Source organism: Apiospora hydei (genome assembly GCF_038363865.1).
Source record: "Apiospora hydei strain CBS 114990 chromosome Unknown utg000006l_segment0_segment0, whole genome shotgun sequence".
NCBI classification, from domain to species: Eukaryota; Fungi; Ascomycota; class Sordariomycetes; order Amphisphaeriales; family Apiosporaceae; genus Apiospora; species Apiospora hydei.
In genome coordinates this window covers 3,102,862-3,114,881 of record NW_027117365.1, presented here as the reverse complement: position 1 = coordinate 3,114,881, position 12,020 = coordinate 3,102,862, and the positions used below count along the sequence as shown (strand labels likewise).

Below are 12,020 nucleotides of genomic sequence, written 5' to 3'. Positions count from 1 at the left end.
TATTGTGTCCGTCATGGAATGTCGAAGCCATCAGATACGACACGCATGTAGCAAACCCAGAACAAGCGTGGGTACAGTAGCAGTAGGCTGAAAACCAGCATGAGCATTTGCAACAGGCCTGAGTAAACAGCTGGCTCGCGCTTCTCAAGACAAAATGCACACATGCACATGCATGGATGCTACCTCTACTAGAATCTTTTTCTAAAAAGTCTTATGAATATACAGCTATGGTTATCTTCCAAGTTACTAATTTAGTCCGTCATCCATCTGGGTATCAATAGTTCAAAGAAGGGTCAGTATGTGCATTTTATTAACAAGAGCGCGATTTGGCTGGGAGGGGCTGGGGACCATGTTCTAGAGTCCACACTTCTAGGGTCCTCAGGGTTTGATTTTCCTCGAAGGGAAAATTCGCTGGGTTCCTGGAAACCATACCACTCATCAATCCATGCCATCCCGATCGTTCGGCGACTTTCAGGCTGCGGGCGGGGGCACCGCTCAAGCTCATGCCAACGCGCTCTTAATAAGCCACGAAAGCCTGCATTTTCGCCCGACTGAAACGTCAAGATGCAGTTGTTGTGTTATGCATGGCTGCATTGTAGAGGCATGAGAAGTAAGGGGCGCTTTGGGGAGAGCAGCAGTATGTACTATGGCGGGCGGAGCTGTGTGATTCATCGCGACTTTACCAAGCCATCGCAAAAGCAAAACAATTCACATAAGGGTGGGATTTCCTCAATTGTTTCCTGATGGACTGTCTCGGCAGGTTTGGTGTCGGACGTTGATGCAAGGTGATACTTTATGTGGCGTGGTATCCAACCGGTGCTTGGCTGGATCAGTCGGTGAACCCATCACACCGACATACCTACATTCCTAGGTACATACATGTATGCAACTACATCTGCACTTGAAACGACGTGGCCAGAGATTCACTCGGAGCCAAGATGCGAGCAGAGGAGGAGCAGTATCTGACACTCATTGTATAGCAATATTCCTAGGATCGCTATCTTGGGTATCCCGCCATTAGTAACACAACAATGGGCTCTGGATGCACGGGCAACTGGGGGTCATCCGGATTGCTGGGCGTGGGGTGGTGTTACCCACTCAGAATCGAGCCTGAGAGCATGAGGGTGGACAGTGAGCGAGGGGCCGCGGGGTCGAGTTAGACCCTCTTTTTGTGCCCTTGACAGACTTTAGTGAGGGAGGGGATGGTGAGGGGCAGGCACTTGCGCTCCAGGAACCAGGATCAGTCTTGTATTGAAGTTAAGGTAATTGAAATGCAATGACAACACCGGTGAAGACAACAGGAGGCATCCGAGAACACAAGAATAGGGAGAGGCAGGTGACGTGCTCCGCAGACTATGTTATGTCGGCCAAGGAGACCAGATCGGCCTCCTTGTCGCCCCCGAGCGATGCTCGGAGGAAATGCGAGAGGTTCCCGCAGATTGGATGACACCAGTGCTCGTTCGGTTTCGACGGACTCTCCCTTTTTTGAGACTACAAGCCAGGTACGTACGCACGAGTCAGCCAATGAAGCCTCCCCCAGAAGTCGGCGCCGATTCTCTCCTCGGACTCTTACGGGCAGGGCCACTGGTAGGGCTCTCGAAGGACGGCATGGAAGTGGAAGGAAGAAAGGTCTGGTCCAGGGCTTGAGTGGGTTAGGTGAAGTTAGACTGGCGAATACGCATGTACTGTAAACACACGCATCAAGGCAAGGCGTGGTCTGGTACTACCAATTGGCAATCACTGGAATCCCTCAATCGATAAAAGTCGCCGGTGATCCACCCGCCCTCCGGTCTGCCAGAAGTTAGAACGACTACCTGCCCGTCCCATTAATTCCCCAATCTCGAACTTTTGCGTAACCACCTCCTTCACTTACTCTTGATCAACCAACTACGCCCTCGATCTGCTGGTGAGAACGGAGTGCTTCATCACGAACCTCCTGTATCAAACCGCAAACACACAGGTTTCCTCGTATTCGGCGTCTGAGAGCAGAGTGCTGCTTCGGCTCGCTTCAGACTTCTTTGAGGTAAGGTCCAATTCTAGTCCAGGCCCTCAATTTTATTGACCGGCATCGGCATCGTCCTTCGTAGCCGTAATCGTGGTTTAGCTGCCTACGTCAATTCGCACGCAAGAATTCCTCCTTCCGCTAACTTTTTTCTTCTTTCAATCATAATAGTTCCGGTCTTCGTAATACTCCATTTCTCAATTAATACTTTCCTCGTCAACCAAACCAAAAAGCCCGCATCGACGCTGCCGCCGCCAACATGCACGTCCACGAGATGGTCGCCGAGGCCGAGAAAACCGGCCAGCCATCTTTCTCGTTCGAGTACTTCCCGCCCAAGACCGCCCAGGGTGTGCAGAACCTTTACGACCGAATGGAGCGGATGTACGATTTCGGTCCTAAATTCATCGACATCACCTGGGGCGCTGGTGGTACAACAGCCGACCTGACGGGAGAGATCGTTACTCAGGCCCAGACATATTTTGGCCTTGAGACCTGCATGCACCTGACATGCACGGACATGGGAGAAGACAAGGTTAACGACGCATTGTCGAGGGCATACAAATCTGGCTGCACCAACATTCTGGCCTTGCGAGGCGACCCGCCCCGAAACAAAGAGAAATGGTCCGCCACCGACGAAAACTTCCGGTACGCTAGGGACCTTGTCAGCCATATCCGCCAAAGTACGGTAGCCACTTTGACATCGGCGTGGCTGGCTATCCCGAGGGCACAGACGACAACAAGGATGAAGAACAACTGCTTGATCATTTGAAGCAAAAGGTTGACCTGGGTGCCTCCTTCATTGTTACCCAGATGTTCTATGACGTCGACAACTTCATCCGCTGGGTTGGCAAGGTCCGGGACAGGGGAATCAACATCCCCATTCTTCCTGGTATCATGCCAATTGCGACCTATGCCAGTTTCATGCGTCGAGCTAAGCACATGCAGTGCGGCGTTCCCGACCACTTCATGTCTGCACTGGAATCCGTAAAGAACGACGATGCGGCTGTCAGAGAAGTTGGCAAGGTACTCGTTGCGGATATGTGCCGTAAGATCATAGCAGCTGGTATCCCCCATCTGCATTTCTACACGATGAATCTCGCCCAGGCTACAAGACTGGTATTGGAAGAGTTGAACTGGATGCCCACAACGACGCGCCCACGGAAGCATGCCTTGCCCTGGAAACAATCTCTTGGCCTTGGTCGTCGTGCCGAGGATGTGCGACCGATCTTCTGGCGTAACCGCGGAAAGTCGTATGTGGCGAGAACACAAGACTGGGACGAATTCCCTAACGGTCGATGGGGTGATTCCCGCTCTCCAGCTTTCGGTGAGCTGGATGCATATGGTATTGGACTTACCGGCACCAATGAATCGAACCGCAAGAAGTGGGGAGAGCCTAGGTCGGTGAGGATATCGCCGACTTGTTTGTGCGTTACATCGAGAAGGACATTGACAGCCTTCCTTGGAGTGAGGCGCCACTCACAAGCGAAGCCGAGTCAATTAAGCAAGATTTGATTGACATCAACAAGCGTGGACTGCTCACCATCAACTCGCAACCCGCTGTGAACGGCGCAAAGTCTTCTGACCCTGTATATGGTTGGGGACCACCCAACGGATATGTATACCAGAAGGCCTACGTCGAACTGCTGGTGCCGCCAGCACTGTTTGAGAAGGTCCTTCCTCGTCTACACAACCACCCAGACATGTCATACTACGCTGTGACCATGACAGGCGAGCTGAAGTCCAATGCACCTTCTGAAGGACCCAACGCAGTAACTTGGGGTGTTTTCCCGGGCAAGGAGATTGTGCAGCCAACTATTGTCGAGAGCATCAGTTTCCTCGCATGGAAGGACGAAGCCTTTAGATTGGGTCTGGACTGGTCGCACTGTCATGATGCCAACACCCCCAGTCGTGCTCTGATTGAAGGCATGATGAATGATTGGTACCTCATCAACATCGGTAAGTTGACGACGCATCCTCGAACATGAGATTCATTCTGCTAATGGTTCTTGCAGTAAACAACGATTTCCACTCCCCACGTGCTATCTTCGAACTTTTTGAAGGATTGTCAGTGGACGAGCTAGACAAGGAAGTGGCGATAGAGGCGACGGCGAATGGAGTTCACCAGCCCGTCTCCGGTGCCGAGACGAATGGTGCCGCAGCGGTTGCGGCTACGGCGTAATGCATTTCATCTAGAGGTCAACGGCATTCTTGGATTTTCAACAACAAGCATATATGATGGGCGTTTTTTTCAACGGAGTCCTGATTTTCAACAAAAATTTACGAGGGCATGCAACGGGAGCTTGGCGAACAGGGTCAGGCTCGAACATGGTGCATTATCTCAACGATACCCCGGGTGTGAAAAGGAAGGAAACGGATAGGTGATTTTTATTATTTTGTCGTCAACACAAGCATCACTACGATATGGTTTTGGGGAGAGCAAGCCTGAGTCAGCGATTGATAGGTCAGATTGTTGGTTGCAGTTGTCAGTCAGGCTGAGGGAGCAGGGCGGAATCCATGCGAGCGGTGGTCAATAACATGTTGGGTCCAGGAAGTTCTGATAGTCTCAACACTGAATTTCTTCAGTATGCCGATTTAGGCATACGACGCTCATTTCTCGCTGTCAGTGTTGCCATTTGAATTGTAGCTGCCCTCCATTTTATCGGTTGGGATATTTGGACGCATGTCTTCATCACTATCGCGTGGTATCGCTTGGGATGCAAGATGCCCGAGGGCAGTGCGGGCAGTTTCGATTGCGGCGCTATCCACCCCCTCCGCCAGCGCGCAACATGATAATACACCGTCTTTCATATATCTCTCCGGTCTCTTCTCGAGATTATTTATCTTGACCGGTGGGCATATTTCTGGAGCTGATGTGATGCTCAAACATCTATAACACGTCACGATGCATTGCCCGCCCGTTGGGGATATGTGTATCAGGGTGGGCCTTCGTGGCTGCTGCCTGGCCGCGCTCCTCGAAGCAACATGCCCATATGTGCGTTTACCACTCTACTTGGGATTCTCTTGAGAGAACCAAACCAAGATGCGGTGGCAAGCCAATATGAGTGGGAGTTGGCAGACTGGCTTCAATACTGCAGCATGCCAAACGGAGAGACGACCAAGGCCGCCTCCTGTCCCCGGCCCCGCTGGACCCCTACCCGTCGCCGCCGACGCCGCCGAGTTCGCAGGCCCCCTTCCGCTTCCTCGCCCTGCCGCCCGAAATTCGAGACTTGGTCTATACCTGCGTCCTCTGGGACGACGACAACAACGCACCGACGCTGGAGCGCCGCCACCGGGCCTTGTGCCCCTACGCGCCGCGCGACACCACCTCCTTCCCAGAGCCGCCGTTCATCCAGGCGCGCTGGAAGAGAATCCAAACCGCAGCAGGACCATAACACCGTGAGCCGAAGCGATCATATGAGACCTGTTCCGGTCACATTGTCATAATCATGCGAAGACGGATTATGCGAAAGCGGATCGTACGGAAAGGGTCCGTCCGAGGTGACCTCCGTAAACCAGACCCAGCACCTACTCACAATTGAGAGGACTTTGTAAGCGCTCGATACCAAGCCACGGTGCCAAGGGGCACTGAAGTCTTTCTGCCGGCCGTACTTGTCGTCGCCGCCCGTGGTGCTCATTTGATGGGCGGCGCCATTTTCGGCGTGGTCGGCCTTCTGCTCATCAGCTCGGTGCGTCGTCGTATCTGGACTGTCCGTGTGCTCGGTTATGCGAGATTCCTCCTTCTCCTCGAGCGCGTCACTGTCGACCTCGTCCATGTTATGGAACTCGTTGGGGCTCATGATGCCGTCGTCCATGGGGGAGCTCTCTTGATTACTTCCTGTAAAGCGATCTTACTTGAGCCAATGGCTAAAAATATATGCTAGTCAGGTGTTGGCTAGATACAGTGATGGGGGTTTGATGAGCCATCTTGGAGACTCCCGAATACTCATCTGAGAAAAATTCCTAGGCAGAGGTAAATAGAGCAGGTTTGTGCGTAGCAACCGCGAAGACGAGCTTAGGCGTCGGACTACCTAACCTATCTAGCTACACAGCATTATATGCGGAGGAGGATGGGCATTAGAAGTGCAGCTCGACAACTCCTTTATAACAATTACATGGTTTTTGATGATGTTTCCAGACAGATGCAAATCAGCCAATCGGCAGAAGGACTATGCCTCGTGTTCCATCGCAAGCATGTGTCCCAGCATATGGGCATGGCCTCCCGGAGAAAAGATGTTGATTGCTAACTATTGAAATGCACATCAGCTAGCCGCATTCAGTCGTGCTCGTCCATATTAAGTACGCTGAGGTTTTGTTTCGCAACCCGGGTTGGAAAGGTAAATAGCTACGATTATCACGAATAGCAGCCAACTAGGATTGCCGAAGAAGACTACACGATCAATTGAGGACTTGGTCAATTTGATGCAGTTCATATTCTGGTCTTGGACTTCTTTCTTTAATTGCGTTTGATTTTGTTCACCTCAATCGGTGGGTAAGGTTCAGGTGTTTTAGTGACGGATGGCCGTGCTTTAGAAGGCAACGGGCGCTATCATTGACGTCACAAAGACTTTGACGTCCGCTAAGCATATCGGACTTTAGGCGCTATTGTACTGATTCTGGCCAACCCGTCTATGAGCACAGCATTCGTCACTAACTCAAGGCACAAGAAGTAAACAAAGACGAGTCGACCTGTATACTCATTGGATATCTAACATCGATTCCAAGTATACACATGGAATGTGTCTCCGAAAGAATTTGCAGAGGATCCTGACGCCTTGCCGACGTTATGTGTATACTGGAATCTCTGGCCCTCAATCCATTCGCAGTCCCGGAATTCCACAAAGTCCATCGCGCAGAGTTTTCCACTCAGCTCCTGCGGCGAACGCCAGCGCTGCAACCGCCAAGATGAAGCGAAGCGCGCCATCTTCCACTACATCGGGCCCAAAGGCCAAGAAACCTCGCCCCGAGGTGCCCGAGTACCACTCGATTCCTTCCATGAGAGATGAAACGGGCGAGATCATTTGGCCGGCCCCATCGGCCCAGATCGCAGTGGCACGGAACTTCATCAAAGAATGGTATGCTCTACCTCGAAAATCGTTTGCTCGTATCTATCTAACATTCGTCTTCTTTCGTAGTGCTGCAGCGGGCAAGAAAACACTAATTATCCCTGACAAGGATGCAGATGGCTTGACGTCGGGGGCTATCTTACAGAAGACTCTAATCCTCCTCGGGCTGGATCCCAGTTTGATTTCAGCCCACCTGCTCCAGAAGGGCAGTAACATCCACGTTGAAACCGAGCGAAGTATTATGGCATCCTATAAGTCCGAATATATCTTCGTGCTCGACCAAGGATCGCGAAAGTCCCCGCCCGTCATTGACGGCCCCCACAAGGCCCTCGTAATTGACCACCACTTCGCCTTGGACGACGACTTCCCTGAGGGCTCGGAGCATGTAACAGCTTGCAATTCTCCTCCAGTAGCCACCAGCGCGCTTCTGACATACCATCTATGCTCCGAGCTCCACGAGAAGGTTGCAACCACCTGCGCTTGGCTGTGCGCCATGGGCACCCACGGAGACTTGGGCAACACTTTGAAATGGGAACCCCCTTTCCCAGACATGAAAGCTACCTTCAAGGCATACACAAAGAAGGCCGTGAATGATGCCGTGTCTCTGATAAATGCCCCCAGACGAACCTCAACGTATGACGTTCCAGGGGCATGGCGGGCCTTGATCTCAGCCAAGTCGCCGAAGGAACTCCTCACGAACTCCACACTCCTTTCTGCCAGAGCTGAGGTGAACGCCGAAGTCGAACGCTGCACTCATACAGCACCCAAGTTTTCATCAGACGGCAGGATCGCTGTCTTCCGAATCAATTCGGCTGCTCAGATACACCCAGTCATTGCAACCCGGTGGGCTGGTCATCTACAATCACCAAAGCTTGAAGTGATTCTCGTCGCCAACGAAGGGTATCTACCCGGTATGGTGAATTTTTCTTGCCGCGTACCACGAAGCGCAAGGGCTCGTGAGCCTCCTGTCAACATCATTGAGGTTCTGAAAAGCATCGCGGACAACGCTACAGACCCGACCCTCCGAGAACGTCTCGGGGAGTCCTTCGCCAGGGGTCACAAGGAAGCTTCTGGGGGTATTGTCCCCCGAAAGGAGTTCGAAGAGCTCATTGAAGTGCTGGAGATTGGCAAGAAGCCAGAGGGGAGCAGCCCGGCGAAGGCGAAAGCAAAGAATGCAGCGCCCAAACAGGCCAACACTCTGATGAACTACTTTGGCAAGCCAGTGGGTAAATGAGAGGCCCAGTCGGCCTTCTCCATGACGTGGACAGCAAAAGAACATGGTTTGCAATACCACATATCTTACAGGCTGTCTTACTTCTTCCTTGACCCACCCACTGGCCCCTAGAATGCCACCTTCGTCAGCTTTCGGGTCAACTGGCCATTCCCTCATGGCGAGGATGCCCCGCTTCCTTTGGTAACCGGCCTCAAACATATCATTGCCCGTCCACGCGATCATGGCCGCATTATCCGGTCTTCGTCTGAGTCGCCGTTTTCTTCTCGGATACCCTTCCGGGGCGGAGCCATTACGATCTAAAAAAGAAAAGACCCAACTAAGCCCCTCTGCAAGCGATGCGGCGGGGTGTCATGAGCAGTTCGGCCATTATAGGATGATTCAGAGGTGTGCGGCTGGTGTCCTACTAATCGTATTATCTCCCCTTAACTACGAAACATGGCTCAAAGTCCGTCGCAGTTTGAATAATCTCGTTGGCCGTATGTGCTTGAGGTGTTGGGACTCGGGACTTATAGCTTCTTTGACCGACACGGGATTGATGTGGGACTGGGGAAAGAAGCCGACCTTTCCATCCTTGGTCATCCCGGACCAGCACCATTGATCTTGATCAAGCCCTGGATTTGGTGGATTTGGTTAGTGATCTTCAGCTTGGACGAACGAGCTTGGTACAACTCACAGCTAACGTTACGAATCGTGGCCCCTTTATCGAAAGATAACCACCCTAAACACGGGTCTTTGGGTTCCCATTTCCACCTGGCCGTGACAGTCACGCCATCGTTGTTCATGCCAGGGGTACGGATATCGCCCTTGCGCGGCGGCAATAAGGAAATACACTTTGCCGGGAAAGATCCACGGGCGCCATCATGCCACCCCACGCACTGCTTACCACCCCATTTATCGGGAAACTCTATCCCAATAATGCGAGCGCCATTCAGAAACTGCAGGGTCTTCTCGCCATCGGGTCCGACATTCAGACGGTCACCTGGGCGAACAAGATGGTCCGTGACTGCAACAGCGTTCGGAAGCAGTTCAAATGGCGTTGATTCTGCTTCGGCCACCGGGTTGACAGCTTGAGGATTGGGGAATACCAGATCGGCATCCCCTAGCCCTGGAACGTCTGACGGAGTTTCTCCATACGCCACTAGAAAATCATCCATCTCGGGCAATGGTTGAGGATGCCGGGAAAGATGGCGAAACAGCTGGTCGGGTGTGGTGAAGACTGTTGCGTCGGACTCGTAAGGGGTTCGTCTTTCTTGCCAGCAAAAGACGCAGCCGTACCTTGTCACATGTGTAGAGTCCGATGGCAAATGCGATTTGTAAAGAAACCTCAATCGGTATCTGACACCCCACGCGCCAAGGCCACCACCCACTATTGATCACATTAGCATTTGTGTCGGCTGGACATGACGGTGGGTTTCTCACTCTCTGGATTGCTGTCCATTTCGATCTCGGACAGTGTATGCCGATACTTGCATTCAATACAACGTGCAACAGTCACTTTGTTACTCTGCCACACCTGGTCAGCTAAAATCGACATGATAACTCTACCGGTGAGCTTCCCTTACCTGTTCCAAGCCGGCTACTGTGGCTGCCTGCCCTCCGCCTTCCCTGAAAACGAACGCGCCTTCGCAGAAACCACCCAGGAGATTGAAACTGCTATCCGGGCCGATGCTGCAGTTGGCTCGGTTGGCGTACCATGGCTCCGTTTCGGGTTCTGATGCCGGTACATCTGCTACACATTCGCGAGAGGCAGCTTTAACCCCATCAGCAAGTCGAGTCGCGGTGGGAGGGGTTTCGGGACCCGAAGTCGGGAACACACTGAAGAAACGACTAGGCAAGGGTGGTATTTTTGACGTGTCGACCGGTACCTGAAGGCTGCTTTTCGCTGTCGACAGACGACTGCTCGCATTGGAGAACACGGAAGTGCGATACGATGTCGAGGCTGGGCTAGTGGGACCAGCCGAGTCGTACTCGGACAATGCCGAGCTCTCCAGCGTATCACGATTTGCTCTGCTTGTATCGGGACGGTCTGCGCGTATGTGAGGTAGTGTGCCGCCCTCCGGGATCGCCTCCGGGATCGCCTCCGTCTGAATCGGCAGGGTTGTTGACAGCTGCTCTCTGACCCACTCACTTATCCGCGGGGTCGACGACATATACGCCATCTTTGGACCTATTTCAGCCTGCGAAGGGCTGATTTCTCGACCATTGGCATCGCTATGTGCAGGCGAGGACCGCCCGTCCTTGTCTAGATTCGATTGTTTCTTATTGAAATTCGATCGTGCCGGTTGGAGTAGATTAGAATGAAGAGGCCATTGGTCACTTCGCCTTGAGGAGACCGAGGATCTGATGCTCCCGGAGGAGTTTGCTGACGATGCGTGAGAGCTCCTGGTCACCGTTCTCTGTAGTTCATGGCCGCCTCCTGAGGCAGTTCTATCACCAGTGCGTGTCGAGTGCGTACGCTGCGAGTCCTGCCTAGACGTGGAAGTTGATGCTGGCGGGGAGTGTGCTGGTTGACGGCTTGGTGACCGCAAAAGAGACTCGGCCTTTCCCGGTGGCAAAGGAGGCAGGGGTGGAAATATGGTGTTTGTGGAAGGTGCAGTCAGTGGGTGCGGCTCAGAAGATGCTGGCAGGGTCGATGAATCTTCCTCGATCTTCAAGCGCCTGATAGCTTCCAATGCACTCAGAGCGAACGCTTTCGACGCCGCCTGAACCTCGGCATACTTGTCTGCATCGAACGTGTCCACCTCGATGAAGTCATCCAGGTCGTATAGCAGATCCTCCAGGGTCCTCCGATTCTCCATATCGACATCTTCAAGCGAGTCAGCTTCGAGATATCTTCGAATTAATAGGGGGCCGTAACGGTCAATAAAGATGAGGCAAGCTTACCATTGTCACGGATACCTCTTTTGAAAGCATCGCCATGCCTTTCTATCTGGGCATCCCAGAGGGGCTGGAGTTTCTGCAGCGCGCGCTCGCCTTCCTTGACCAAACCTCGAGCTGCCTTGAGCATGCATTTTGACCGTTCGGGATCTTCACTCTGGCCGGCCTCGGCATTCGCCGTCGCTTCCTTCGCAATCTTGACCAGCTCCTGGAAAGGGTGGATAACGAAGCACTCCGCGTCAACCGGCATGACGGCAACGGGGTCAACGGGCGAATCCCGGAGCCCCAAAGGTATATGTGCGCGGCTAGGTGTAGCAGCTTTCCCGTACTGCGTTCGACATATAGAGAGGACGATAATTGATTGAAGAAAGACAAACAGCAAAATTGGTCGCGTGATCCGTCGTATCACTGAGTTGCTGCGAGTTGCTGTGTTTCTGTCCAGATGTTCTCACCTTACCTGTCTGCAAGTCTCAGATGGCTGAGCCCGGCAGGTCGGGTAGGGCGCGCGCACCTTTTAGAGACGTGATATTAGTACGGGCTGCATATGCGACGAGCCCTCGCCATGGGACATCCCCGTCGGGCAGGCGTCGGGTGCCCCATTGCTTAGATGACACTGCATGCGGTGGGACGCTCTATTTCGGCCTCGGTCACCGAATCTAAGTTCAGGCCGCCCGTTCAGACGGTCGCCATTGGCCCTGGCGAGGGCCCGGGAGGTGTGGTGGGATTACCTCATCCGACCAACGCTGACAGGGGCCCCGACGGTTCGATGGCGCTCCAGGCCAATCGACGATCCCCTAGCGCCCACGTGCGTCCTCGGACGCCTTGGGATGGACTTGCGCGACAG

At 53.2% G+C, this 12,020-nt stretch overlaps 5 protein-coding genes across 5 annotated transcripts; 3 read left to right on the top strand and 2 right to left on the bottom strand.

Annotated features, from left to right (window-relative positions):
• Positions 1 to 2,261: 2,261 nt before the first annotated feature.
• On the top strand, positions 2,262 to 4,181 carry PG997_008190 (methylenetetrahydrofolate reductase 1; the record flags this gene model as incomplete). The annotated part of the gene is made up of 4 exons (XM_066812505.1): positions 2,262 to 2,647; positions 2,692 to 3,399; positions 3,456 to 3,958; positions 4,015 to 4,181. The coding sequence occupies 4 exons, from the start codon at positions 2,262 to 2,264 to the stop codon at positions 4,179 to 4,181; spliced, it is 1,764 nt and encodes a 587-aa protein (XP_066667847.1).
• Positions 4,182 to 5,306: 1,125 nt separating this feature from the next.
• PG997_008189 (uncharacterized protein) lies at positions 5,307 to 5,799 on the bottom strand (the record flags this gene model as incomplete). Its single annotated transcript, XM_066812504.1, has 2 exons — positions 5,307 to 5,423; positions 5,536 to 5,799. 2 exons carry the CDS (start codon positions 5,797 to 5,799, stop codon positions 5,307 to 5,309), a joined length of 381 nt encoding a protein of 126 aa, XP_066667846.1.
• Positions 5,800 to 6,904: 1,105 nt separating this feature from the next.
• PG997_008188 (DHH family protein) lies at positions 6,905 to 8,299 on the top strand (the record flags this gene model as incomplete). The annotated part of the gene is made up of 1 exon (XM_066812503.1): positions 6,905 to 8,299. The coding sequence occupies one exon, from the start codon at positions 6,905 to 6,907 to the stop codon at positions 8,297 to 8,299; it is 1,395 nt and encodes a 464-aa protein (XP_066667845.1).
• An 860-nt stretch (positions 8,300 to 9,159) lies between these two features.
• PG997_008187 (uncharacterized protein) lies at positions 9,160 to 9,339 on the top strand (the record flags this gene model as incomplete). Its single annotated transcript, XM_066812502.1, has 1 exon — positions 9,160 to 9,339. The coding sequence occupies one exon, from the start codon at positions 9,160 to 9,162 to the stop codon at positions 9,337 to 9,339; it is 180 nt and encodes a 59-aa protein (XP_066667844.1).
• Positions 9,340 to 9,840: 501 nt separating this feature from the next.
• Positions 9,841 to 11,426, bottom strand: PG997_008186 (uncharacterized protein; the record flags this gene model as incomplete). The annotated part of the gene is made up of 2 exons (XM_066812501.1): positions 9,841 to 11,105; positions 11,183 to 11,426. 2 exons carry the CDS (start codon positions 11,424 to 11,426, stop codon positions 9,841 to 9,843), a joined length of 1,509 nt encoding a protein of 502 aa, XP_066667843.1.
• Between the last annotated feature and the right edge of the window lie 594 nt (positions 11,427 to 12,020).